This window comes from Aquila chrysaetos, chromosome Z (genome assembly GCF_900496995.4).
Source record: "Aquila chrysaetos chrysaetos chromosome Z, bAquChr1.4, whole genome shotgun sequence".
Lineage (NCBI taxonomy): Eukaryota > Metazoa > Chordata > Aves > Accipitriformes > Accipitridae > Aquila > Aquila chrysaetos.
Genome location: NC_044030.1, coordinates 68283129 through 68310890, shown reverse-complemented (window position 1 = coordinate 68310890; position 27762 = coordinate 68283129). Strand labels below are relative to the sequence as shown.

The 27762-nt window shown below is 46.9% G+C and overlaps 1 protein-coding gene across 1 annotated transcript in view; it reads right to left on the bottom strand.

Annotated features, from left to right (window-relative positions):
* The window catches only part of CDC20B (cell division cycle 20B), a 33547-nt gene extending 28931 nt beyond the window's left edge, over positions 1–4616 (bottom strand). The window contains exons 1-2 of the mRNA XM_030005337.1: positions 4554–4616; positions 4264–4326 (exon numbers count right to left, since the gene is read on the bottom strand). Coding sequence (XP_029861197.1) covers positions 4264–4326; positions 4554–4616 — 126 coding nt within the window. The remainder of the gene's footprint in view (positions 1–4263; positions 4327–4553) is intronic.
* Between the last annotated feature and the right edge of the window lie 23146 nt (positions 4617–27762).

The following is a 27762-nucleotide window of genomic DNA, read 5'->3' as shown; positions in this document are numbered from 1 at the left end:
GATATACTGTAATCTTAAATAACTCAGTGCCAGCACTAAGATCAAGTATCTTTCCTGGTATTCAGAAATAGCATGGGATATTAGCAAATGAGTGGACAGAATTATTTAACTCACTGCTTCCTGAATTACTTCAGATTCATAGAAAAAGAAGGTTTTGCCTGAGGAAACAGTCATTAATTTCTTATTTCATCATTTGGTCACAATCCACCACAACCATCTTCTGCAGAAATTTGAATATAAGTACCATTCAGTCCTGAATCTACACAGAGTTTAAGTTTTTCAAAGTTTACTGTTAATTAACATTCCTCCAAAAACTCAGTATGTTTGTATTACTTGTTCTTCATGAGACATAACAGCTCTTTCAATGTAATATTTAGGGCAGATCATTGGTAAACTGATCACTTCTTTCATGAAGCCAAGCTACCAGTTATCCAGGGTGAGAATAAAGCATCTTTAACTGCCAAATCTACACAGGCTTGGAAAGGCGAATAAATAAAATGAAAGTCAGAACACTGTTACACAAGTACACATTTATCTATAGTCAAAAGCCAACAAGTAATATGAATGCATGTTTGTATAAATATCCCCTTACAGTTTATGTATGATATAGCATATAAAAAATACTAAACTACAGATGCTATAAACAGATTAAAACCTATTTATTGGATTCTTAAATAATCTCACCAATTTAAGATAAAACTGCCCTCTTAAGAAGGTTAACACAGTTCAGTCCACAAGTGTTTAAAGTTTCTTCGACTCCATTTGAGCATAACGTATTGCATCCTTCATCCGAACAATTCGTTTAATCCTATCTTATACTTCCCTCACTCCTTAGGTCTGACATATCCTTATTATCTCCAACAGATACCATTTAATTGTCAGCTCCTCTTTCCAAAAAATTGCCTGGGAGCGCAAATATTCTAAACCCATTTCAGTCACCAGTTGGACATTTCTCTGTTAATTCAATTATTATCAGAAGATACTTGTTTGCTGAGCCCCCACATTAATGCTCCAGTAAACATTTAGTGGTGTAAGAGAAATACATTCACATAGGCCCAAACCTGAAACTCTTAATACTTATATGATTTAGTGAATTCTTTAGAAACCAGTTGGATTAGCTGTGTAAGTGTGTCAAATACAGTTACGCTTATTTTTATACCTTACATTCACTCAGTTTGCATAACCTAGCACAGCTCCTTTCAGTCAGGGGAACTAGGCAGGCATTGGGCCCCATACCAGCTGAGGATCCAGTGAGAGATTTATAACAACAGTGTTTATATTCTTGTCTCTACAGTGATGTGCTAATGTGGCAGTGTAGTCAGTTGCTGCTGTATGAAGAACAGCTAACTAACAATGCACTGCCTAATCAGCACACACAATACTAGGATCACCCTGATTCTGCAGACCATCACAAACATTGATGCTGTTTCTCTTCCTAGGAGACCGGCACCCCGATAAAGCAAGTAATAACAAAGAGTTTCTTTTGCACTTGTAAGTGCCTGAAGTGCCAGGATCAGGACAGAGGTAACACTCAGTTGCCTGTGGCAGTGTTTGATAGAACCTTGCAATGTAACTTGAATCAAAACAATCAGTGTGCTTCCAGGCTTTATTCTTCTGAAGTGTAATATTATGTCCTATTCAAATTGTGTCTCCAGGTTGGCGAGACTATGTGCAGTTGTTTTCATGTATTGCTGTTCACAAATTAAGTTATTGTGAAAAGCAAGGGGAGAAGAAAAACTCTAAAGTTGACTTTTTTTATAGAATGGAAAGGTAATTACTTTTCAGATACAGCATTTGGGCAGTTAGTGAAAGTGATTTTAAGCCTTTCCAGCATGTAATTACTCAGTTAAAAAAAACCAAACACCCCCCCCAAAAAAACAACCACCAACTTGCATTTGCCAAATATAATTATAAAAAATTTAAAATCAAACTTTTAAAACTCATGAAGTTTTTAACTGTGCTTCTTTTGCTTTAAGAAAAATTCCAGAGCTTAAAGTTGTTTGATATGTTTGAATTATTTACTTGTTTCAAGTATTTATAGACTTCCTGTTACCTTGGTATCTAAAAGCAGCTGAAAACCAGAGTCTAAATCAACCAAAGATTCTCACAATTCTTTGGATAACAGTGGGTAAGGGAAATACAAGATACCCCTGTAATACCAAAAATGAGCCTGACAGTCAAAAAAAGCAATAATTGGGTGGACCCAAAAGATTCCTTATACAAAAGTATTAGCTCTCCCTTTTGATGATCAAGGTACGTGAAATAGGATAGCAACTGCATGTTAGCTGATGTCAGAATTTCAACCAGCTAACATACACTGCCATCCCATCACACACAGATGCACCACCTGCATTCCTGGAAATCAGAACCCTAGCACTTTCCAAAGGAACTGCCTTTAAACAGCGGTGAGCTGGCCCTGCAGCAGGTGACAGTGTAGTAGTGACTGCTACATTCAGATACAGCAGTCACCTAGCAGTACACTGCCTACCAGACACAGAGTCCATGCAGAGCAAGATGTTTCATGAAATAACATGTCTGGAAGCACCTCTTATTTTCCACCTAAATTCAGCTGTTTTGAAGTTTATGTTTCAAATATGTATCTACACAAGTTCAATCAGTAAATACTGTGATGAAATAAATGGCACAGATTCATTTCTGATTCAGCAAGACCTGACTTAAAGTAATAGTATAGAACCTACGTGGAGTATGACTAGAATCAGATCCCAGACTGTCCAAAAGGAACTAGACTAGCTTCATGCCTTAGTTGTACGAGCACCAGTATAGTATGTTATCTCCACATTGGTACCATACTCCAGTTAGTACCATACACACTTCAATCCTTTTCTCGCTTGGGCATCTGTTTATGGTCACTATTGGAACCTGGCCCTTAGTCTAGATAAGCCCAGAGTCTAACTCAGTATAGTCAATTTTAGGTTATTTTTAAGTTAGAATTATCATTGGTTACTCCATAGTGCAACTTAACATTAGGTAATGAGCCACACTGTACCTCCATTTACAGCCATGTAGTGGAGGATGCATAAAGATCCCAAGATTCAAGCTTATGGATTTAGGCTGGATGGAGGTAAAATTTTACCTACAACATCCATTTTGATGGAAAGCCCTTTGAGTCATGCTGGAAAGCAGCCATCGAGTTAAACACCTTGTATAAAAGTCAATGATTACCAAGTTTGAAGCCTTCCCTTTGCTTCTTAAAAACTGCTCTTAAATCACTTAAAATAAATCCCAATACAAAATAAACATTAAAACATTTACTTGCCTGGGTGCTGCTGTTAGCAGCCACAGAAAAGCATTAGCTAATTGACGTCTGCTTGTTCCACAGCAAGAGGAGGCCAAGCTGAGTCTTCCACGATGCTTTCAAATAAAACAATATGGAGTGCAGCTAGCAGCTGTTGACACATCACAGACAACAGCCAGCTAACACGCACTGCCAGACTGTTACATTCTGTTGAGTTTTGGCCATTAGCTCCCCCTCACCACCACCCCCCCCAAAGTTTCTTCTCCTAGTGCCCAGTCATTGCTCACTTTAACAACATGGCTTTTCCCATGGGGTCACTTAACATAAAATATTTATGTCGGAGCAACATTCTCAGCATGCTGGTGGCTACATTTCTGTACTGTCATTGTATCTAAGGGTACACTGATCAACTCCTGCTTCAGTATTTTCAGTATGGTCGATTCCTTTTACACCTTCACCTCCCACTCCACCAGTTTGCGTACTGCAGTCTCAGCAGGTTTTGTGATCTATGTCAACTTCTTAAGGCACAAGCTGCCTGTATTTTGCCTCTTGCTTACTGTCAAGCATATTGTTGGAGATTAATAGGTTTTCCGCCTATGTTGCTATTGTATATGCAAGTTCTTTGTTGTCCCTTTTATCTCTACCACCCTCTAAATGTGGACAAGTCAACTTGCAGTACCAACAAAAACACAGCTCTGTAAATCCATACAAACCCTTCCGTCAGGTCAAGTAGATTTTGCTTTTAAATAGCAAGCAGTCCCTCTAGTGCCAAAGGAGAGAAGCCCAGAGATGCCACTTTACCATAACTTGTGTTTTTCTGACATTTCAGATGCTACAGTTAAGAAAGTGTGATAAAGATTAAAGGGAAAGGGGGGGGGGGGAATGGTTTTTTTTCAAAATCACTTATTTTCAACAGTTTCCTCCTCTCCCTCCCCCAGAAATGTAAAGAGGGGAACTCTTCTGTGCAGTGCATACAGAGGAGCGTGAATGTCTGTGCCTGCCCTTACCTTAGCCGCTTTCTGTAGGCTTTGCTCTCTGCTCCACTTCAGGTCTCTTCTCGGCACTTTCTCCTTGAAAGAAACACAGAGGCACGACACTTACTTACTTAACAAACCCGCGGCTCGCAGTTCCTTCACCCCAATTCGCCTGCTGCTCGCAAGGCTTCGCTGGGAGCCACGGCCCCCGGGACAAGGCAGAGCCGCCGGGCGGGCGGCGAAGGCGGCTGCCAGGCCGGCTCCTCGGCCCCGACCCTGCCCAAAGCACCGACAGCCCCCACATCCCCGCGGGGCACCGTTACCCCGAGCGAATCCTCCTCCCTCCTGCTCGTCCTCCGGGTGGGTTCTTCTGATTCCCACTCCATCTCCGCCGGGGCTGACCGAACCCGCCGCCGCCACCGCCTCAAGGTGAGGTGGCCCGATCTCGAGGTGGGTCCCCGCGGGCGAGACGGCCCACACGGGAGCAAACGGACGGGCCGGGCAGGTGCGTGGAAGGCAGCCTGCACCCACGGCAGCCTACGGGGAAGGCAACTTATAGCCCAGCCAGCCCTCGGGACGCCGGTTCCCGCTGCCCGGGAGGCGGTGCCAGCCCCCCCTCCGCCGCACACCCCGCACCGCTCCCCGGCGGCCGCCGGCGCCCTTTAAGCAGCCCGCAGGCGCGGCCGCCGAGGCGGGAGCCCGCGGGCGGCGACGAGGCTCGGCCCTGGCCCGGCCCGGCCCGCCGGCGGGACGCAGCGCGCCCGGGCTGCGCGGCGGCGCCAAGGAGCGGCGGCGGCGGCGGCTGGCGGCAAAGGAGCGCGGCGCGGCGGGTCCCGCAGCCCCGGCGGGGGGGCGGGGGGGAGCCGCAGGGGCGGCGGCCGGTGCCAAACGGCCCTGGCTCGCCCCCGGGGACGGGCAGGCTGCGAGGCCGTCACCCCGAGCGGCCGCTCTCTTGCCCCCCGCCGGGGCCGGCGGGTCACCTCCGCCGGGCCGTGTCCCGTGGGGCTGCCCCCGTGCGGGGCGGGGGGGGGGGGGGGGGGGGGGGGGGGGTCCGTGGGTCCCAGCGAAGCCTTGCTAGCATCAAGCGAATTAGGGTGTTAGGGTGAAGGAACGGATCTCGGGGTGCCGCCGCCTCGGCCCCTGCCTGGGGAATGGAGCGAGGGCAGCTTCGGCACTCTCCACTCGCAAAATCCCTCGCGTGGGTTCGTTGCCGCTGTGAGGAGCCGGGCACAACCGCGCGGCAGCGGCCAGGGTCTGGGGAGCAACGCCGCCGCGCCGAGGCGCTCGGGCCTGGCTGCCCGAAGCGGAGAGCTGGAGCAGAGACCTAACGTAGCTGCGGCACCGCACCGCCGCGCACCGTGTGGTGGCCTGTCCTCCGGCTAAGGTCCCCAAAACCAAAAGTGAGCGAAACCTGATCGCCACCGTAAACCACCAGACTCGCAGGAATAACCTGCAATCATCTGCTTTAACGTGACAGGCGAAGGCAGGGGCTGGGGGAGGAAAGCGTGAAGAACCATTTTACCCCAGCAGATGAGTTGCTTATGCACGTGTCTGATGGAGCGCAGATGGCAGGAGGATGGCGCGTGCCCTTAGGTACTCACTTCACCCGAGAAAACCTGAGCGCAGATTTGGTAGGACAGAAGTCAAACGTTTTTGTTGGAAGATAGGGTTTAGTTGAATCCAAAGAGATAGGGAGGGAAAAGAAGAGTTACTGCTACATAGACCTTCCGTACTGTTTTCAAAAGAAGTTCAGAACATCCTTTTTCAGCTCTTGTTACAGTTTCAAAATTTGGTATGATGCCGCTTGGGTTTTCAAGTGACAGAAGCTGAGAGACGCACAGCATGTGAAAGAGCCCGGTTTTCGTCTTTCTAGCTTTTGGATCAGAGAATCAACATTGAAAGTGTTATTTTCTAAGAGTAAGAAACAGAGTGCCACATTTTAAAATGTCCTCAAAGTTTTCTTTACTTTCTTACAGTTTCACTTTTTTTCCCTAGGAATACAGGAAAGATTTTTCTAAATTTTCTGTTGGAAAAGTATTATTTGAACCAAAAAAAAAATCCTCCTGCAAAAATCTTCTCGTGTAAACTCCCATTTCCCACTCAATTCTGTTTCTGTAGCTGCACACGTCACATCTGCAAAAGGAAATCATGTAAGCACGACAATGGAGGAGAATATTTTTATTGATGCCTGAGTTATAGGCAATACTTCAATACCAGATGATAGAGCTGTTTTGCCAAATCAAAACTATTTCAAAAGTGTCTTTTTATTATCTCACTTTGTAATGGTAAGGGCACAGCTAAGCACGCCCAGGATACGAAGTGGCTGAGTCACTCAACATCATTTTAATGTTTTCTGTAAAACAAACAACACAAAAGGCATTGCTGGAATACCATCACAAAGGATTATTTGCAATGCTTCAGTTGTTCGTTTAACTGAACATAAGCTCTTCCTACAAGACTAACGTTCGGCAAGCATGGCCAGCTAGCGTTACCCTGCCTAACAGCAGATGCTGGCATGCACTGCAAAGCCAGCTCACTTTAATACTCAATGAATCAGCAACACTCATATGAAGTGTATTGAACTGTTACCTATCAGACCAGTGTTTGGGCCTCTTAACGAAGCTTTTTCTTGCACTGAAAAGTTTCTTTCAGAAGAACAAACCTGTAACCATGCAGTTTGTTTGATAGTGGGAGGAAAGACGTGACAGTCTGAGAGCGATGTGATTGTAAAGTGGAATAGAATCATAGAATCATAGAATCGTTTAGGTTGGAAAAGACCTTGAAGATTATCGAGTCCAACCATCAACCCACCACCACCATGCCCACTAAACCATGTCCTGAAGTGCCACATCTATGTGTTTTTTGAACACCTCCAGGGATGGTCACACCACCACTTCCCTGGGCAGCCTGTTCCAATGCCTGACAACTCTTTCAGTGAAGAAATTTTTCCTAATACCCAACCTAAACCTCCCCTGGCGCAACTTGAGGCCATTTCCTCTCACCCTATCACTAGTTACTTGATAGAAAAGACCAGCACCCACCTCACTACAACCTCCTTTCAGGGAATTGTAGGGAGCGATAAGGTCTCCCCTCAGCCTCCTTTTCTCCAGGCTAAACAACCCCAGTTCCCTCAGGTGCTCCTCATAGGACTTGTGCTCCAGGCTCCTCACCAACTTGGTTGCCCTTCTCTGGACATGCTCCAACAACTCAATGTCTTTCCTGTAGTGAGGGGCCTCAAACTGAACACAGTGCTCAAGGTGAATAAAAGTCAAAAGTCTTTCAAAGTCAACAAGGTTTTGTTTGAGTGAATTAGAATTAGGATTAATTAATGCAGAGCAACGCATTAAAGAGTAAATAATGTGACCCATTGTAATTGGTGTTACAAACAGTGATTCCTGCCCAGGGACCTTCAATTCATGCATGCATGTACCACGAACAAGTTACAACAAAAGATCTGGAGGTTTTTCTGTAAAACTCCTTCTGTACACTGATTAGCAAGTGGAAAACATGCCAAGATACTATGTTTGCTAGTAGCCTTAAAACAAGTAGATCCCTAAATGAAGTCAGTGGTAAATAAAACCCAGAAATAAGCAGAAGTGCCTTGGGGAAGTCTGAATTGCTTTGTGTTTATTAAGGAGGGTGCGTTGGATTGTTAGGCAGGTATTACAGCATCAAGGATATCCTTAAAACTCTCTTCTTCACTTGAAGCACCTGGTATTTGGAAATGATGTGGTAGATAAAAGCTCTGTTGTCACTTAGAAATTGTAACTGAATTTTAAACAAAGAGGTTTGTTTCAGAAAAGCTGTCCACAGCTAAGTGTATTGCTTCTGAAATGCTTCCAGCATCTCACTAACGTGTCTTCAAAGTGAAATGAAAAGGTCATCTTGGTTAGGTGTCTTCATTTCTTTCTCACTGTGGACTTATTTTAGCCTCCTCATTACAGAACCTATGCAGTCAATTGCTCAATTATTTCGCTCACGTACTAGAAACGTGCGTGAATTTTTGTAGCTCACTAAAAATATTCCCAAACCACTATGTAGAAACCATGTAGTTTGTCCCCGCTGGCAGCAGATGGTGCTGATACCTTGTTGCTTGGTACGTCCTTGAACGCTGGTATGCAGGTTCGCTATTCTATAGTAACTTACTTTTTTGTCATCCATTATCCCTAAGCTCTTTCGACACTAATTTGTCATCATCATCAGACTTCAGAATTTACCGAGATAAAATACGAGTTTATAGTCTGAAGGTGAGGTTTGGACATCAACAGCAAGCCTTACAACTTTATCAGAGAATTAAGCACAGACTGAAATAACACATTTCAGGAAAAGCTGGATTCATCACATCCAGACTGCTGAACAAGGACCACTAATACTTGTAGGGCCCAGGTGTCTCAGAACACGATAATGAGGGTGCTGCTTGCCAAGTGTTTGCTGGCAAGAGGTGATGCTAGCTTACACCAAGTTCTGGCAAATAGAAAGATCACAGGAGCTGATCATAGAAAATTGTCTTAAGAGCAATAGATCACAGGTGGTTTCCACGTCAGTGAAAGAGAGAGGTAAACAAAACTGCTCTTGACATAAGTTTCTAGGAAACTTTTGCTCAAACCAAAGGCCTATTTAGAGAAACCTTCTTAGCTAAGGAGCACAAGGACTTGGATATCAAGGGCATACTGGACTCTGGATACTTTTCCAGAGAGGATGTAGTCACTGTCTGTGACAACCGGTTGGATAAACTGAAAAGAGTGTAACAAATTATGTTAAGAAAAATAGTGCCCTTTTGGAAGTGTGAGGGATCTGAATAAGATTTACCACAGTTTTGAGATGCTGTTCGAAATAGGTGGGGAAAATTTGTTGAACATATTTTGGTGCAAACGTGTTTCCATTTTGCAGTTGCAAAGTGATGAGAGATTTCTGGGAACCGAGGCTTCTAACTTCCTGCCAGAGAGAAAGTGATGTCCCAGCTTTGTTAGATGCTCACAGAGCAGAGGTCTTGAGGTGTGGAAACACCTTAATTTTTCTTTCTGTATTTCTTCACTGTTCCCTCTAGCTTTTCAGCCAGTCTCTCAGAAAGATCCCAATCTTGTTGCCTGCTCAGTCGTATCAGTAATCAGATGCTTCTGAGTGGGTTAGAGGAACAGTTCTCACAGTGGTACAGGGCAAACCATGGATTCATTGCCAGCTGCTAACTGTGTGCCTAAATAATATTTCATCCTGGAATCTCGAGAGTCTGGATTAACAAACTGCCAAAATGCCACTCGGGTGTGATTCTTTCCAAAGCTTCCCTAGCAACTTCTATTGTTAGCACGGCACTTACTACTACATTACCAGTACCAAACTGCTGTAAGTTATTGTAAAATTAAGTTATGCAAAAAGTAATTATGGCTTTGAATAATTATTAATTGTAACTATATCCAAGGCTTCAGGCACCTGTTGCAGATGATTCCTCTCAGGCAGTCTTGGAGACAGGGCAAGGTTTCTAACATTCTTTCCTGGATAAGGGCCATTAAATATACACCTTAAAAAGCAACTGTCATCTCTCTTTGCAAACTTGTTTCAATCAAGTAATTGCCGAGAGGTTCAGCTCCACCAGCTGTGAGTTCCTGAAATTCTGTTGCATCTCCATACCATTTCCCATGGAAACAAATCTCTGGTTTCACTTCAAAAAAATTAATTTTCAGGGAATTGGGTCAGACCATATTTTCAATATAGTTGAACCTATAAGCTAAGTTTTCAAATAAAATATATTTTGGGGTGTTATTTTTCTGTTGGGTAATGACTTGAAAACAAGTCATTATTTACAGTCAGATAATATCACTCACTATTAAGATACCAACTTCAGCAAATCAGTGGTTTAGTTATGCAGTTTCTAGATGATATAGATTAATTCATATCCTAAGATTGTGTTCTTACAGTTAAGCACTTTGAAAACTTAATGTGTTGAAGATATGCACTTTGTACCTAACTCCATAGTAGATGTCCATGTGTTTCAACTCTTCCACCTTTTTAAGCTTCTAAAACCCTTTCGTGATATCCAGGGTATAGGTGTAGGTCAAATCATCTCTGTCCACACACAATATGCAAAATTCTCTACCCTCACAGCAGATACAAGTCCATTACAGCTCCTTTCAGAGGCAGTGTGACTCTCCAGTCCTGCAAAGACCTTGGAACTGCCAGACTCCTGAACTCACTCAAAGGCCACTGAGGCAAAGGGGACTCTGAATTTCACCAGGAGACACAAACTTGGTAACAAAAGAAAAGAGAGGAGCACAGTATGAACATACATACAAATGGAGCTATGCTGGGGACTATCAGACCAAACAAGAATAAAATGGTAGAAAACATTTATCCGTAAATATGTCTGTAGCTGTTTTATTAGTAACACCTTCCACACAGAGAACCCAGTATAAGAGATTCACCTGTTATTTCTAGCCTCACCTCTTCCTTTCCTCTTCATTTTGTTGAAATGCACTTGCTCTGCATTGCACACCCCAGAACATCCTGGATTATGTGATGCCCATTACTGTGATAATGGGAATGATATTTGATAGCTCTGATTAGATTTTGGAAGAATACTCTATGGAGGTGCTGGGTACGTACCTTTTATCACCTATGCAGTCATCCTCAGAAAACCAACCAACTGCAAAGGAAGTTACAGGTAGGAGTTTCCTAAGAGAAGAAAACTTAATCAGGGCTTTTAGAAAGCTGAGCAGTGGTCCATCACAGGTCAAACAGTGACTTTGTAGCACTCTTTATCTCTCACCACAAAAAATGCTGCGAAATGTCCCAAAGATGCAAACAACTGTAAGAAGCCAAATTGAAATATGTTAGGAAACCTCCTTCGTCTGTTTATTTCCACCTGAGATCCATCTGAGTTAGGGAATTAGAAAGCTACTTCTTTGTTGATGGAAAATGAAGGCCCATTAGAGCATAATATAGACTGCCTTCAAGAGAAAACGCTTTGCAGTCATGTAAACTTTTCAGGCATTCAGCATCAATCTATATGAATAAATAATCCTATGAACTATTCTCAGGATTCATTTAAAGTTAGACGCTCCAGCAGTTGAAGCAGAGAACTGATCTGCTGATTTTGAGCAAGGGGGGGCATTTTTCTGTAAGTGGTATAATTCCTTCTATTGCATTCCTCATGATTGCTATTTCATATAGCAATGAAGTACTGAAATGCAAAACAGTAGAATCATGATCTCTAGAAATGTCACTTTAAAAAAAAAAACAAAAAAACCTCCCTTCTCTTAAACCTGCCCATTCAAATATTTTAAAAGCTAACATATCCTCAAATCCTCTGATATCCACACCGTACTGCACAAACCATACAGGCAGAGCCATTACATATATTGCATGATTATGCCTAAGTAAAGCGATCCTGCTAAATCACTAGGCCAACGTGCATACTTAAGGTTAGTGTTTATAGACCTCAGGTCACACAGTCCTCCCATGCGTGCCCCCAGCAGCAGCTCAGCTATTGTCCATGAGAGCTGGGACAGGCTTCAGTAAAAGGTTTAGACACCTAAAACTCAGAGGGGGATGCAAGCAAACACATTGGCACTGGATGCCGGATCTGGATACATGCCTATGCCAAAAAAACATTGATAGAGACAACTGTATGAGTGAAATGCAGTGTTCTGGTAATGCCCTTCAACTCCGAGAAAAGAATGTAAAGCCTGAAGAGAAGACGTGTCCCCATACACTGGCAGTCACCTGCAGTTCTACCCAGAGCTGGAGCAGCACCCTTTCACCACCTGAGAGGACCTGCCGATACTGAAGAGCCGTACACGCCTGAGCAGCTACAGACCACCCTGCCTGTCAGGAGGAGAGGTGGAGTCAGCGCTTGACTTTCTGCCCCTTGCTGAGTACACACACTATTACACGTTTAGATTGCCTACACAGAGCCGCAGCAGGGAGGAAGAAGGGCATCTCAGAGTAGGTGCAAAGCCCAGAAAATCTGCACGCTAAGCTGCCTGAAGGGTGCATTGAGCACAGGGGGGCTGTCCCAGCACCACAGCACCCACCTTGAAACAGCTGCCTCTAAATACACAGGATGAAGAATCAAGACCCTTCTCCGTGGTCTTTTACAGCTCTTTCTTGCAAAAGCTGGGAAAGAAAGATTTCCTATGTCCTGTTTTAGCAAAGCCAAAGTTGGTGCTGTACCTTTTATACAGGGACCTCCTGGTCAAAACACTTCCCCGCAAAGTGGTAGGTAGGTCCATCAGTCCTGCACCCCAAACTGAGGCATTTCAATGCCTCAGCTTCTGCTAGGTTGTTACCTCCCCCTCCAACACTGACACTCAGACACTGGCTCTCAGGTGTGTGGTTGTGTTTTGCAGCGTGGATTGCTGTGACCAGATCTCTTTCCCAGTGGATTTGTGAAAGCAGTTGTGAGCATTTACTGCCTCTATTATAATGGAAGTAGAACCTTGAGTGCTACTGATTGCCTTCTCATTTGCCTCTAACTTACGCCTTCACCTTTTTTACCTTGACTGTAAATACTACTGCTATATTTCTTGCTTGTGTGTCATCTCTCTTTGCTACTTTTTTTTTTGTTCCACAATTTTAATATTTTCTTATTGAAAAATCTTGAATATGGGCATTAAAAGCCAGTGCAAATCCCTCAGTACTTTCCTCCACATCCTAGTTTGTTTCACTCTTGATTCTCACTGAAGAAATTGCTATCAAAATCACTTCTAAATCTAGCCCCTGTGTATCTACTGAAATGTAAATATAATTGACAAACATTCATTATCTTGAAATTATGACCTACTTGCTAATTTGCACTGTACTGAATGCTAGTAAAATGCTCCCTTGGTTACACAGGTATATTTGCTTTGTGATAAAGCATACTTAGAAGTGTTTTGCTTAAACAAAATTATTTTATTAGATTATGGGGCAACTTCCAAAAGCATCTGACACCCCTAATATTCACTTGATTCACTAACTCTTTCCATACATTGCTTAAGGCTTGGAAGAAGAAGCAACCTGTGAAACAAAAAAACCTTACTTGTTGATCTGCAAAAGGAAAATATAGGCAATTCCACAGATGCCGATAGAGTTTCACATGTTTACGACTGTCGCAGTTTAACCCCAGCCAGCAGCTAAGCACCACGCAGCTGCTCACTCAAGCCCCCCCACCCCGACCCGTGGGATGGGAGGGAGAAGCGGGGAAAAAAGTAAAACCTGTGCGTTGAGATAAGAACAGTTTCATAGAACAGAAATGAAGAACCTAATAATAAGAATAAAATGACAATTATAACAATAAAAGGATTGGAATGTACAAAACAAGTGATGAACAATGCAATTGCTCACCGCTCACCAACCGATGCCCAGTTAGTTCCCAAGCAGCAATCCTCCCATGGCCAACTCCCTCCGGTTTATACACTAGGCATGACATCACATGGTATGGAATATTCCTTTGGCCAGTTTGGGTCAGCTGTCCTGGCTGTGTCCCCCCTCCCAATTTCTTGTGCCCCTCCAGCCTCCTTAACTTAGTATAAACACTACTTAGCAACAACTGAAAACATCAGTGTGTTATCAACATTCTTCTCATATGGAACCCAAAACATAGCACTGTAACAGCTACTAGAAAGAAAATTAACTCTATCCCAGCTGAAACCAGGAAAACAACTAAGGCTCCTTCTGTAATAGCAGATAGGTGAGGACTTAGGCCAACAAGCAGACAAAATTCAGGACTAAGCCCCATTTCTAGTTCCTCTCTAGATGGATCCCCTAGTTAGCAGCAAAAATTCAGGTCTGATACCTGTTTGCTGGCCTTTGTTTATTTTACTAAAGTCGGACCAATGTGTTTGCTTGCTTGGGGGGCAGGGGGAGGAGAATATGCAGAACAGAAGGAAAATCTACACAAATGTTCAAACTGATGAGATGCATCTCCGTTTTCCAGTTCCTTGCAGCTTCATGCACTACAGTGAGTTCTGTCACTCATGTATTTGGTTACTTTCATTCCTAAAAACATCATGTTGGCTTTCTGATATTGTTTGACACTTTCCTGGGAGTTATGTCACCAGTGCAATAGCTATGATCTTGGTTTGCTGTCACAACTGTACTACTATGACCAGTAGACATTATACACAATATACAAGATTCCCCTGTCTTCTACAAGACATGCTCCAGGTTGCATAGAGTGGCCTTACCTATGTCTGCAGTAGTGAGGAGTGAGGAGTGGCATGAGTGGACCTAGAAGTGAAACAGCTGATGCCAAGATCCGGGTCCACTCTGTATATGCTTGAGGGGAGGTGTCTGGACTAAATGCCCATTAGCAGTTGAGGTAAATTAAATGAGCTCCTGGAGGGCATCTTTTGTTTCATTTCATCTGAAAGGAATCCAGTTGACGACCTCCAAGACTGCTGTGCAATAGGAAACCAAGGTGGGGAATATGGGATCAAGCACGAGACTTGCGTCAAAGACACATTCTTCATCTGGACTAAAGTGATAATGTTGCTGTAGCCCTTCTACAGCTGAATACTGTCAGTGAAGAGCTTTTGCGATGCCATCTCCTGCACAGCTGCCTGTCTTCCCCAGATAGGTACCCAGCAGAGTGAAACAGAGGAAACAGCAGAGGAGGCAAAGCAGAGTCCAGCTTTGGCTATTCCTGATTTTCTACTGGTGCAAATTAGACCTTCATGCAGATAAGGTACTGAGTATGAGTGAACAAGGACCCACTACTTCCTCTGTATGCTTCAATAGACTGGAGCCAAAGCCAACAGAGAATCTCTCCCATCAAGTTTCATTTTATTCCCCTAAGTGATTTTGATACAGTCACTCCCAGAAAAAAAAAAAAAAAAACACAGAAAAAATAAGATAAAAATGACAAGAAACAAATGCCCACTGCAATTATCTCCAACAACTCATGGAAAGTTGTTTCATCAGTATAAGCAAGGAAAACAGCCTGGTGTACTTGAGAAGTTCATGCCTTCCCATCTGATTCAAAGCCCACAGAAGGGAGTGACAGACTCATTTATTGTTTTGAAGTGGCTGGGCAAATGTGAACAATCTGAAAGAATACTAGAGAACTTCCAAAGAGATTCAACTGGACCATGGGGATTTTCAAGATAATATCTTAATAACTAATGAGGAAATAAACAATCGAGACATTAATTATTTCATAATCTTCAAGCTTAACCTCAGATGCTGAATGTGTGCTAAAGTGTGTTAAAGAATTTGTGCAGGAGGTCAGAACTTGCTTGTTCACACAATAATGGGGAAAGCCTTTCCAAATATTCACATCTCTACTTCTTCTGCCCCAGTTGTTTAACTCTTCTGTGAGAGGTTGGTTGGGATCAGTGCTCCTTGCACTGACGTCTTAGCTGTGTTAGAGGTTCTAAACTTGTTCACAGGGGTTCACCAAGTACTAGAAAAATTTGAGAAAAATGCTTTAAAACTGTTACTAAGAGAAAGAATGCACTAAGAAGAAAAATCATATTTGATAGTTAGCTGCACTTCTTTTCCTCCTTTAAATATTTCACTGTGAAATTATGTGAGTTTTCTGCCACCAAAAGAGCCATACAAGATAAGCCAAAAGGATGCACACTTTCAAAAAGTGTCTTTGGGCAGAGACTCTGGGTTTAGAGAGCATACAACACACCAGGACTTTGCTTTCATTACTTTTGAATTACCAACATAGTACAAGGCAGCTAAAGAAGCAGACTTTAAGAAGGGAGGAAGAAGGGGGAGCATAAATACGTAACCAAGCATTTTTTGAAAATTACATTTACCCTCCTATCCCTTCCCTTCTTGTTGAAAAGAAACAAGTTTATGGCCATTATCCTTGTCAGAGCACAGCTAGGAGCAAGTCCGAATAAAGAGATGGGTTCCTCACTTTGGTTGGAAAGTACTCGGGCAATACTTGTGCTTTTTCTTTCACTGCCTAAATCTATGACCCAATTTGCCTCCATTAATGGTTTTGTCCTCACAGATCCTCCCTCAGCGAGTTGACAATTTCCTTCTTCCTCTGGAAAGCCACTTTTTATGGGAAACTACAATTGCAGACAAAGAAACAATATATTGGGTAATTAAGATTATTTCTAATCAGGCTTTCTAAATTAGGAAAAAGACAGTAAGTGAGGTGCCTGTTCAGTGGAAGTCCTGTGCAGAGAGAGATGCTGTTCTGGGAGATTTGGCAGTTGTTTTCTGGTCAAGCTGAATCATTTTCAAAACTGCAGTAAATGAGACTAAAGTTTCAAATATAGGGCCAGATACCAGATGTACACTGAGGGATGGTTGTTTCAAGTTTTTGCCAACATGCCCATGGACCTTCAAGGGCAGTTTGTAATCTGGCTGATCCAGGGGTGCAGCCCAGTCTAAGGTACAGAAGGGAGCACCTGTACATGGATGAGGCTGTGGTTCAACCATTTTTCTAGCATTTTTGTTCCCTGTCAGTGACAAAGTCCTTGCTTTTGAGGTTTTCATGTTTTTAATTTTACGAAATTTTGGTGGTACAAATCAAAATGGAACAGAGCGATTCTACATTTGAGTCCAGCCTCTCTTTGCATTTTTGAAGTGATTATATTTCATCCAGGAAGAAAACCATAAACAAGTGAGATGAACTTTACCTACTAGATGACTACACATACCAGAAGCTGCAATTTAAACTTCCTAACTTTGATTGCACACTTGTTCAAATGCATTCATAAGCTCTCAGGGTCTGTGTTGTAACTGTTGACTGAAAATAGAGTAACAATATACTGAGGTGTGTCTTTGGTACAATAAACAGGTTAATCTGGCTAAATCTTTCATTAACATGGAAAGAGTTTAGGGCTATAACATAATTTTTTATCGCTTTATTTAAACAGCTGTAAACTGTTCAATAAATTGTGAAGAATGCTTTTGTACTGAGGTTTAGTTTTAGCATGTTAAATATATTTTCTTACAGTAAAAAAAGTCACCTTACATGACCTTAATGATTATTTATATACCGTAACAGATCTTTGACCACGTGAAAGTACAGCTCAGTCATCTACTGCAACCACTCAAAGTATCATGACAGTAGTGGAAACTGACTTCAGTTTCCCATGTCCGCTCCACCGAAGCTAAAAGAAGGTGAATCCCAGGGAACAAATTCGCTAATTCATGTTGTATTTGTTGCCAGAAAAATAAGACAACTGAGCATCTGCAAAAGAAAAAAAATAATCCCAAAGGAGCTATGATTCAAAGCAGAATTGTTTGGATAACATCCAGTGGAAAGTAATCAGACAAAGAGAGGCTACGGTATGTCAGAGCACCTGCTAAACAAGCAAATATAAATTATGATAATCCTTCTAGTTCTGGGCATTTACAAAAACAAACAAATGTTTTCAGCCAGCTTTTTTTCTGATGACTTATTCGTATGCTCAGATTTTTTCTTCCTAAATCAAGGTTGTGTAAGATTTCATACAAAAATAACAGCATAGTATTTATAAATACTTTCTGCAGGTTCATAGTTCATAGTTGTAGGTGTTGATTTTGGTCTTAACCCAAAACCCCAAAACGAGAAGTAAAAAGCTTTAATTTTGAGGACATTGAATCCATTGCTGACAGGGAATTCTACTTATGGAAAATATTTAGTGTAAAACAAATACTTAGCTACAGATCTCGATTCCACCTGCTCTTGAGTTTTATTCAAATTTAAAAGGGATTTTTCTGCGTTGTGTGAAGAATTGGACATGTCGTTTTCTTTAATCATTTCAAAAGGCAGCACTGAACTTCAGGGGTGAAAACTAATATTATAATTGTACACTGCCTCAGTTTTAACACTATATAATCCATACTGAAAACATCAGAAAGCTTTACAGTTTGCAGATATTTCACCTGTTTTTAAATTTCCCTCCTTTGTTGGTTTTTGTTTGTTTGTTTGTTTGTTTTGTTGTTTGTTGGTTTTTTTTTTCACAACAGTTGACTCTACCACCGTCCTGGGGTTGTAAGATTTGGAGGGAGGGGGCAGGAGCTGACTATGGGGTTCCAGTGTCCAACTTATGAGTTCTGGGTCTGTTCTGGTGTAAGAATAGAACACGATGAGATGACCAAGGAGCAGGCAGAGTAGGCTGAGACTAACCGCTAGCACAAAGGGACTGTGCTATTCTCTTCCCTAGAAATAAAGGGAAAATCTTTCTTACAAAATTTCCATGATGGTTGGCAAATGAAATACGCTATGAATTTTTTTAGTGACGGTGTAAAGTCACCTGTCTGATATCTTTCATTCAGAAAATTACTCTTTTAAAAATGCGGTTTATTATTCGCAGTGCTAGGAACCCAAAGGTGACTGCTAACCAATTTGGAGTATAGCACAACAGAAATTAAAAAAAAACAAAAAAAAACCCACAAACCAAACCTGCAAGGAGTTCCTTATAAATACCTTTATTTTTGACTAGATAACTAAACATAATGATGAATGTAAATGCCTTTTACAGGAAGTGTTCATTGATTTGAATTACATTTTTAACGTGCAGATCCTGACCAACTTCTAAAGCCTTTTCAACACAAAGACATTTGCTACAAAACCTAGTTTGGCTTGCAACACATTTCCTTTCCTAGTTCTCTTCCACACGTGCCTCTCCTTACACCTAGCTCCAGTATCAGCTAGTTACGGTCCTCCAACAGGCAGGATGATTTCAGGGCACAGAGAGGAGACAATACGTGGTTATGAAGAACAACCCGAGCAGGTCACACAGATCAGTATCTTGTCTCTTATTTTGTCACAGACACGTGCAGTGGCCTATGCCAAATCACGTTACACCTCTGTGCCTCAGCTTCCTGACTGTAACCAGGGTAGAAGATGCTCCCTTTTGTATGACACCTATCTTTTTGGAATCAAGGAGTCTCCATGCTATCTTTTACTATGTGCACATGCAGGACACTGAGGCCTCTGTGTGCTATTGCAGCCCAGCTTAAAAGAATGGCAATCCCATTAGGTTAGAGGAGAAAAGTGTCTCTAGCAGGTCTCTGGCTATACTCCCTCAGCACTATCATAAACGGGAGTTCACGCGATGTCTGGGGCAAGTCAGCTGTCACCACAAATTCCCAAGCAGTAACTTGATCATTCACATTGCAAAGTGCTGCATTTTAAGGTGCCAAACCAGCTGAACCACACATGACCACAGAAAGGCTTAAAAGAGAGGACATTTCTACCGTTCAAGGATATAGAAGAGAGCGTTAGAATTGTTAGTATTTATTTGCATTAGATGCCTGCAAATGTGGTCAACCAGAACTGAGATTTCCCAGCAATTCTTCTAGGGTGTGGAGGCTCTCTGCTGAGTTGATGTGCCACCGGTGTCCCCCTTCTGAAAGCCAGAGCAGTCCACCCAGAGGGATTCACAGAGACGCCCAGTACATAGATAGGCTAAAGCTGTTTGAAACTGTAAAGCATCAGCTGAGGTGAGCTTTGTGCAAATAGATACATGAGATTCACTACAGGAGTGACTGCCTGAAATCCTGAGACCTGTACCAGAGAAGAGATCAGAGCACAAAATGTAACCATCTTCTGCAAGCTTGGTGTCTGTCAGCCTGTGGCAGAGAGACTTACATGGAGAATGTCTGGGACATATCCTCACAGGCCATTGCAACAACAATTTACTGAGTGAAAAAGAGAATAAGCCTCAAAGTTTCCAGCTACCCTATTTAACAAGTGAGTCCTAGTTGTAACTGCATGACCCGCACAAGAAATCCAGAGACTTTACCAAAAGTGATCGCAACGTGTGAATAACCTTGAAGACACTTACTGATTTGGGGTTTTTTTATAGTATTTTGTTGAAGAGTATAAAGTAAATATGGAACATAAATAGTCAGTTGCTATCAGAGTTTGAACAGGTGCTTGGTGCAAGGCAGACTTTAAGACTGTTTCCGATACACCTATGAAATAGTTGTGCCAAAGCAAACTGCAGCCTTTTTTGAGCTCATTAGCTTTAGCTGTTCGTTAAGACTGTGCAACGCAAAATGTAAATAATGGCTGCTGACCAGAAGTAAGTCAATGTTTAGAAAAGATGAAGAGTGCTGCTGCTGTTATATAAAACTGACTGCAAAATGCTTGTCTTCTCCCTGAAGTTAGACATAGTGGTAACTTTCTTTAGAAGAATATTCAGGAAAACAAGGGGAGAAAAGTCAGTGAAATTCCATTTCTCTGCAATCACTGAACAGAAGAGTCAAAACCAACAGGAGTAGTTTAGTACTGCTGCCACAGTGCCATAGCCATGTTACGGTCTGGTCTCTACAGGATTACCAAGCGTCCGAGCCTCCTTGATGCCGGCCTGCCACTACCCAGGGTCTGCGGCAAAGCAACGGTAGCACCAGCTGCATCTTTCTCATGGATGTTAGCTTACTATGAATGGGAGTTGTAGGAACCCGTGTGCTTCAAAAATGGTAGTCAGGCTAATTAAATGACACCAAATGCGTGCCTGTGTTTATGTACAATTTGATATGAATACCAAAGCAAGAGCATTTTTATTACAAACACATGGAGGGTAGCTCAGATTCATGAATGGGCAATGTTTTCTCTTTATGATCCATTGAACAGCCACGGCAACGCCCACAGGAAAATGCTATGCTGACACTTGGTCTTGGTTATTGCCTTTAGACTAGGGAACAGGCAATATTGCTGATAAAAAAGGCTTTCACAAGTTATAATTATACCAAAAGCCCTCTGCCATTTCTAAATACCTCCATCCAGGTCCCTTTTGCCCTTGCTATCCCTAAGAGACCTAAAATTACTGACTTAATATGCACCTCTTTACTGAAAGATAGTTCCTCTTTCTCATATTTCTTTTTAATCAAGCTGTACCTTGAGGTCTGGTGTCATTTTTTAATTAACAGCTAAAGATTTTATCCAGTGAAAAACCTGCATGCCCAGAACAAGACTTATGTAGAATTGAGGTGCTTATATTGTAAACATGATCACTAAACCCTTCCCCTGGCACCCCTCCTAATTAAAACGTATTTTTCTGTTTCACCTCAAAGTGTCCCAGCTGTCCACTGTTCTGCACTGCCACATGTCCACAGCCACCCATCCCATGGCCCAGCACCAGCAGGGCAGGGAAAGGTGGAAGAAGCTTACTTGTAAGCAGGAACAAGGCTCATGAAATGTCATTGCATCTACTTCATCTTATTTCTGCTGGGGGCTTGGCCAGCTCCCTTCACCCATTGCATGGTCCACACACCACCAGGGAGAGAAAATCACAGTGAACGTAAACCACAGACCAACATGTTCTTCAGTCCATCACAGCTGCACGTCCAGGGGCTCTGCCCCGTGCCCTGTGGCACAGACCCACCCCCCCCCCACCTCACCCCCCCCACTCAGACACTAAGCATAAAGCCATATCTGTTTGGACATGATGTTTCCTAGTGGTGGACTTCCAGCTTCTCCAGGGATCAGCTTAGGACACTGGGAGCCCTTCCAGGTTACTGTTGATGAAAGCAGTTGTCTGGCTGCTTTAATCCGTGCAAGAGATTTGTCCACTTTTTAATGAAGTTCCAGTATGGAAGTGGATGGATAAGTGTGAATTTAAAATACACCTTTATAGTTTAAACAAGATATTTATAGCATACCACTGCAACTATGTAACTATGTTTATAGCCTAACACTATGAACATACCATGTTGCATACCAAACACCTTTTCCTTTTACCAGTTATGTGTCCATGTGTCTGACAATGCTCCTGTGAGTCTCATTGAGGAGCATCTTGGTCTGATTAGCCAATTTTCAGCCTTTCCAATTAACAGGGATTAAAATTAAATAAATTACAAAAAGACATCGATGATAATTTTCTATTACTTTTAGATCACAGCTCAAAATTAATCAAGGATACTTTTAACGTAGAAATACTATGAGTAAAAGTAATCAATGGAAACTGTATAGCAGGTTAACTGTAGAAGTAAGTGGATAAACATGTATCTGTAATTCTGAAACGACTTGAAGTAGCAGCAAGAACAACACTAGTGACAATCCAACAGGGTGATTATTTTATTGTTGCGTCCTACAAGAAGTCTACAGTTTTCATATGTCCCTTTATTTCTGAGGAATTAATATGCTTATAAGCATTACAAAGTTGTACACACTATACATTTTGTGTTTAACACCATAAAACACATGGAGAGGAACTGTAGATATCTACACGAGCTGCCCTTTGTTATCAGTCTATTCCCTGCTGAATTCGGTGCAGCTGGGCAGGTTTTGTCTCTCCTGTCTGCTGCCGAACCAGAGCTTTCACACAGCGTTTTGGCCAAGGTGGCACTGGTCTTCTGAAATATGAGCATCTCTGGAGTCGTCCCAGGGTTGAGCCCTTGGCATTCCAGACAGGGCTTCAGCACCTCCCCTGCTAGAAAATGTCAGTGCTGCAGACATGAAGGACCACAGATATTGAAGGACCACAAATACTGAAGGACCACCTTTGCAGTCTCCTAGGAGCCACATAAGTATACATCATGCTGGCGACAAGAACCATTCTCCTTCCTAATACAGTCTCTGCTTGGCCAAAGCACAACACTACATGCAGGGTTGCAGCTCCTCTAAGAAATCTGCTGAGATCATAGAATCATAGAATCATTTAGGTTGGAAAAGACCTTCAAGATCATTGAGTCCAACCATCATCCATGCCCACTAAACCATGTTCTGGAGAACCTCGTCTATGCACTTTTTGAATACCTCCAGGGATGGTGACTCAACCACTTCCCTGGGCAGCCTGTTCCAATGTCTGACAACCCTCTCAGTAAAGAAATTTTTCCTAATATCCAACCTAAATCTTCCTTGCCGCAACTTGAGGCCATTTCCTCTCATCTTATCTCCAGCCACCTGACAGAAGAGACCAGCACCCACCTCACTATACAACCCCCTTTCAGGTAGTTGACAACATGGTGCTGTCACCTTAACCGTCACACAAGCCTGTTACCATTGGATTGCTGTTAATGTGCATGGACCCATGCAAAACACTGGAAAATCTGAGTATTGGAAAGCAGAAAAACTGCTAACTTCACAGAGAGAAAATCCCTATGCTGGGTGGAGCACAGTGCCTTCGCTCCTGTGCCACAGAAAAACAAACTTCAGGTAGAGTTTCACTTGTGCTGTCAGTGGTTCAGCTTCCAAACCAGTGGGTGCAAGTGAAATGTATCCATTCAGAACAATTTAACATGATTCCTGCTCCTCTTTACTTAAGATAGATAATACCACTGAACGTTAACAGCAGCATGTTTTACTCTAAAATTTTCTGCTTGAGCACATCAAGCAGGGTAAACTTTGTGTAGATGTACAGCTTTCTGTTATCTTTGCTCTAATGAAAGCAAACACGCATACCTGATGCAAAACACTGTGTTTATATTAAATCTGTCCAAATAAATGGCAATCTTAAGCACTATTTAATCATCACACGGTGTGCAAATGCACGCCTGCAGGCGCACACATGAGCGACACAAGTGCAATTCGTAAGCATTGTGGATGTAAAATTCCATGATGGGGAAGGTGTATGGTGTTTAAAGCTCTTGGGACGGACGGTCTGCCCGTGTTCAGACCGGCCAAACGCAGTCGCTATCCTGTAAGTTACATCTTTCTGCTCAACCGAGTAAAATCTCTGGACAAAACCGGGCAGATCTTCCTTCAACCTCTCTACATTCATTGCATTCACGGGCAAACTACCGGGGGCGAGCTGCCGACGAGGAAAACCACCACAGCTCTGCCCGACGCCTGGCCACCGCTGCAGCGGCGGGGCCCGGGGCTCGCTGCCCCCGCTGCCCTGCGGGCGCCTCCGCCGCGCTTGTCCCCTCTCTCCTCCGGCCTCCGCCACCGCGGGGGCGGGGGGGGGGAGAAGCGCAAATACCCGTTTCCAGAGAGAATAAAGGGGAGCTGTGCCGCCGGGGCGCAGGGGGGGGGGGGGGGGTGTGGGGGTGTGTGCGTGCCCCGCCCGCCTCACGCTGCGGCAGGCCCCGCTCCGCCGCGCCCGGGACACGCGTGGCCGGGTTGGCGGGGGCCGGGGGGGTTCTCAGCGCGGCACCCAGCGGAAGCGGTACCCGCCGGCGGCGGTGCGGAGGGTGAAGGCGTTGCCCTGCGGGAAGGCCAGGGTGCGGATGCCGCCCGCCTCCCCCAGCGCCGCCCGCAGGCTACCGCCCCCCTCCGCTCCGCCGCCGCCCGGGCGCGGAGCGGCGCGGCCGGTGCGCAGCCCGCGGAAGGCGCCGTGCAGGCGCGGGGGCGGCCGCGGCCGCTTGGCCGTGGGGCTGCCCCCCGGGCTGCCCCCCCGGGCTGCCCCCCAGGCTCCGCAGGGCGGCGCGGCACCTCTCCGACACCTCCCGCAGCATAGTGTCCACGCCCGCCGCCTCCTCCCGCGGCTCCGGCCGCCCGCGCCCGCCCCACCTGCCGGCCGGGCCGCCGGCGGCGGCGGCGGCGGGAGGAGGAGGTGAAGGATGAGGAGGAGGAGGAGGAGGAGGAGGAGGAGGAGGAGGAAGGGCCGCCCCGTCGGCGCGTTGCGGGAGCATCAGCATCTGCCGGGGGAAAGAGAGGGCGACTTCCGCGGGCTGCGCCGCGCCGCGCCGCCCCGCACCGCTGCTTCCCACACCACACGGCCGCGTCCCGCACCTCACAGCCCTGCCCCACACCGCCCCGTCCACACACTGCCCCGAGCCGTACCGCACTGTCCCCCCCGCCCTGCTCCCTCCCGCACTGCCTTACCCCGTCCCACCCCGCCCCACACCACACCACCCCGCCCGTCACCTCCCCCCCGTCCTGCACCACACGGACCCACGCTGCGCCACACCGTCCCGTCCCGCGCCTCTTCTCCCCCGCGTCGCGTGGCCCTGTCCTACCCCGCACCCTGTCCCCCACCGGGCCCCCCCACCGCGCTGTCCCCCAGGGACCAGCTGGGCCGTGGGGCAGCCAGGCCAGGCGGGGGGTGGGCAGCACTCACGTCAAGAACGGCGGCCAGCTGCCTGGCCTGGCTCGCCAGCTCCTTCAGCTGCACGTTGCTCTGCCGCAGCGTCGACAGCTCTTCCTGCCTCTGCATGAGGGTCTCCTGCAGCTGCGAAGCACAAGTGGGGACAGGGTGGTTGGGACAGCCCTACTGCCCAGGGGCCAGGGGATGCTGGCACACCGGGGCCACCCTGCCACCTCGGAAGGATGCAAGGGAGAGAAACCCAGCGCAGGCCCCTGGGGAGGGCTTGAGGGTCCCTACCTGGCTGTTTGCCTCCAGGGCACCTCCCAGTCCTTTCTGGTGCCTGTCCACCAGGTCCTTCCAGCACGGCTCGGGGGAAGGCAGGCGCTGCGGGGGCATCTGCGCCAGCGCACTGCTCTCCAGCTGCGGCGTACAGGGCCCAAAGGCAACCTCCTCGCCAAGTGAGAAATCGAAGTCGGTGCAGTCCAGTGGCGGTGGCATTAGGGTGGATGCATCTGGAGCAACAGCCAGAGGCACTAAGACAGGAGGTTTTCACGTCCTCTCTTCCCCCTGACCCCAGCACACCATCCCGGTTCTGACCATCCCTCTGGTATGTCCCGACATGCTTTTACTCCACTGCACCAGCTGTAAACCCTAAATCTGTTTGCATTTAATTTCTGTCTCCCATGGGGGAAAAGCTCAGTGCCAGCCCAGTCCCGCTAAGGGGGTGCGCAGAGGAGCGCTGCCTTACACACTGTCCCAGGGTGGGATGAGCAAGCAGTGAGTGGGCATCCGAAAACCCAAAAACAAAGCAAAAAAAGAGGAGACCGAATGTGGCGTGACTGCTAACGTGCATACGCAGGCATGTTTGGCTCTGGTAAGGAAAAATATCTACTTGCCAGATATAAAATCATCGACAGCTTCTCTGAACTCCTGGAAATCAAACTCCGGTTCATCCTGGAAGCAGGGACCCTGGAAGGGGTGAAGGAAATGTGCCAGTGAGCAGGGTCCCAGGGCTCAGATCTGCCCACGCTGCCCACTGCTCCCCATACCGCTCTGACGCTGGCTGCTGCCTGTGCTCAGCACCTTCCCACAGCCCCGGCACCCCCAGGCGCCTGCCCCCTGCCCTGCCTTTGCCACTAACCCATCTTAAAGCGTGGCACAAGACGCTGTCCTCCACTGTGCCCATTTCACAGGTGGGAAGCCTGAGGCTGGGGGGGGAAGGGGGGCTGCCAGCACCCATGGGCTTGAGAGGGCCACCCCGTGGTGGGTGCCCCATGCCGGGGCCGGCCAAGCCTGCCCCAGCCAGGGGGGGTTACCTGCTGCAGGGTCACGGGGCCAGCCGGGGTGGTGGGGAGGTTGGGGGCACAGGCTGCCAAATCCTGCCAGTCGATGGTGGTGAGCACTGGGGACAGTGAGGGACAGCAGTGAGGAGCCCGGCCAGGGATGGGCATAGCCAGGGGGGTGCGGCGAAGTGGGAAGCGTGGCCGGGTGGCATCCTCGAGGGGCCGGGGGATGCAGGACTGGGGAGCATGGTGGGGGGCACCGGGGGGGGGCACAGCGGGGGGCATGGAGAGGGGGACGTGGCCGGGGGGACACGGTGGAGGGCACGGTGGGGGTGTCACGGCCGGGGGATGCGGGTGGGGGACACCAGGAGAGGTGTGGTGGGCAGCAGGGGGACGGGGACGCGGCCGGTGGATGGGGGCTCTCCGCCGCGGACAGACTCACCGAGGGCGGGTGCGGCGGGGGCCGGCGGGGCGCCGCTGCGGCGCGGGCGGGGCGGGGGCGCTCGGGGGCTCAGGGCGGCCGGGGGGGTCCCCGCCGCCCCCCCGCCGGGCCGGGCCGGCTTCTTGGCGAGGCGGGCGGGCGGACCCTGGACCTTGTTGGGGCAGATGCTGCCGAAGGCTCGGCGGCGGCCGCCCTGCTCCATGCTGCCGTCGCGGCCCCGGTCCCGGTCCCGGCTCCGGTCCCGGCCCCGGCCCCGGCCCCGGCCCCGGCGGGCGCCCTCCGCCCCGCGCCCCGCTCGGCGCCGCCCCGCGGGCAAGGGCGCGGACAGGGCGGCTGGAGACCGGGGCCATGCCCGGGGCTGCCCGCCCGCCTTCCCTCCGTCGGGGCGCGGAAACCTCCCGCCGCCTCCCCGGGCCGCGCCGGCGGCTCCCGCGCCCGCGGAGCCCTTCCCCGCGCCCGCGGAGCCGGGGCGGGCCGAGGGGGCTGCCCCGGAGGGAAGGCCGAGGAGGGGCGCTGCCGAGACACCCCCGCCCTCCCCCAGTCCCTTGCCGGTCCGCGTATGGGCGTCAGCTTGCGGGCTGGGCTGGTTTCTGTGCGGCTATTTATTAAAGGCAGGGCTAGGGGCCGTCAGCGTTGAAGGCGTCAGGCGGCGGCAGGAAACCAAAGCGAGCGGCCGGCGGCATCTCGGCTTGGCTGAGCCCCGCACCGGGGGAGGGTCCCCCACCGCACCGCTGCTGCGCCGGGCCCAGCCGAAATCACCGGCGGATTTCAGCACAGGCTGACCCTTCGCCCCTTGTCACGGGCCGGTGGGTACTTTCTGCCGCGGCAGCTCCGCCGGTTTTCGCCCGTCCCGCCTGAACGCCTGGGGCCGGGCCGGCCTCGGAGCGCAGCCCGGCGTGCCGTTCACCCGCTCCCGGCTGCGCGGAAAGGCGAGCACCCCCGAGGGCAACTTCAGAGGCGT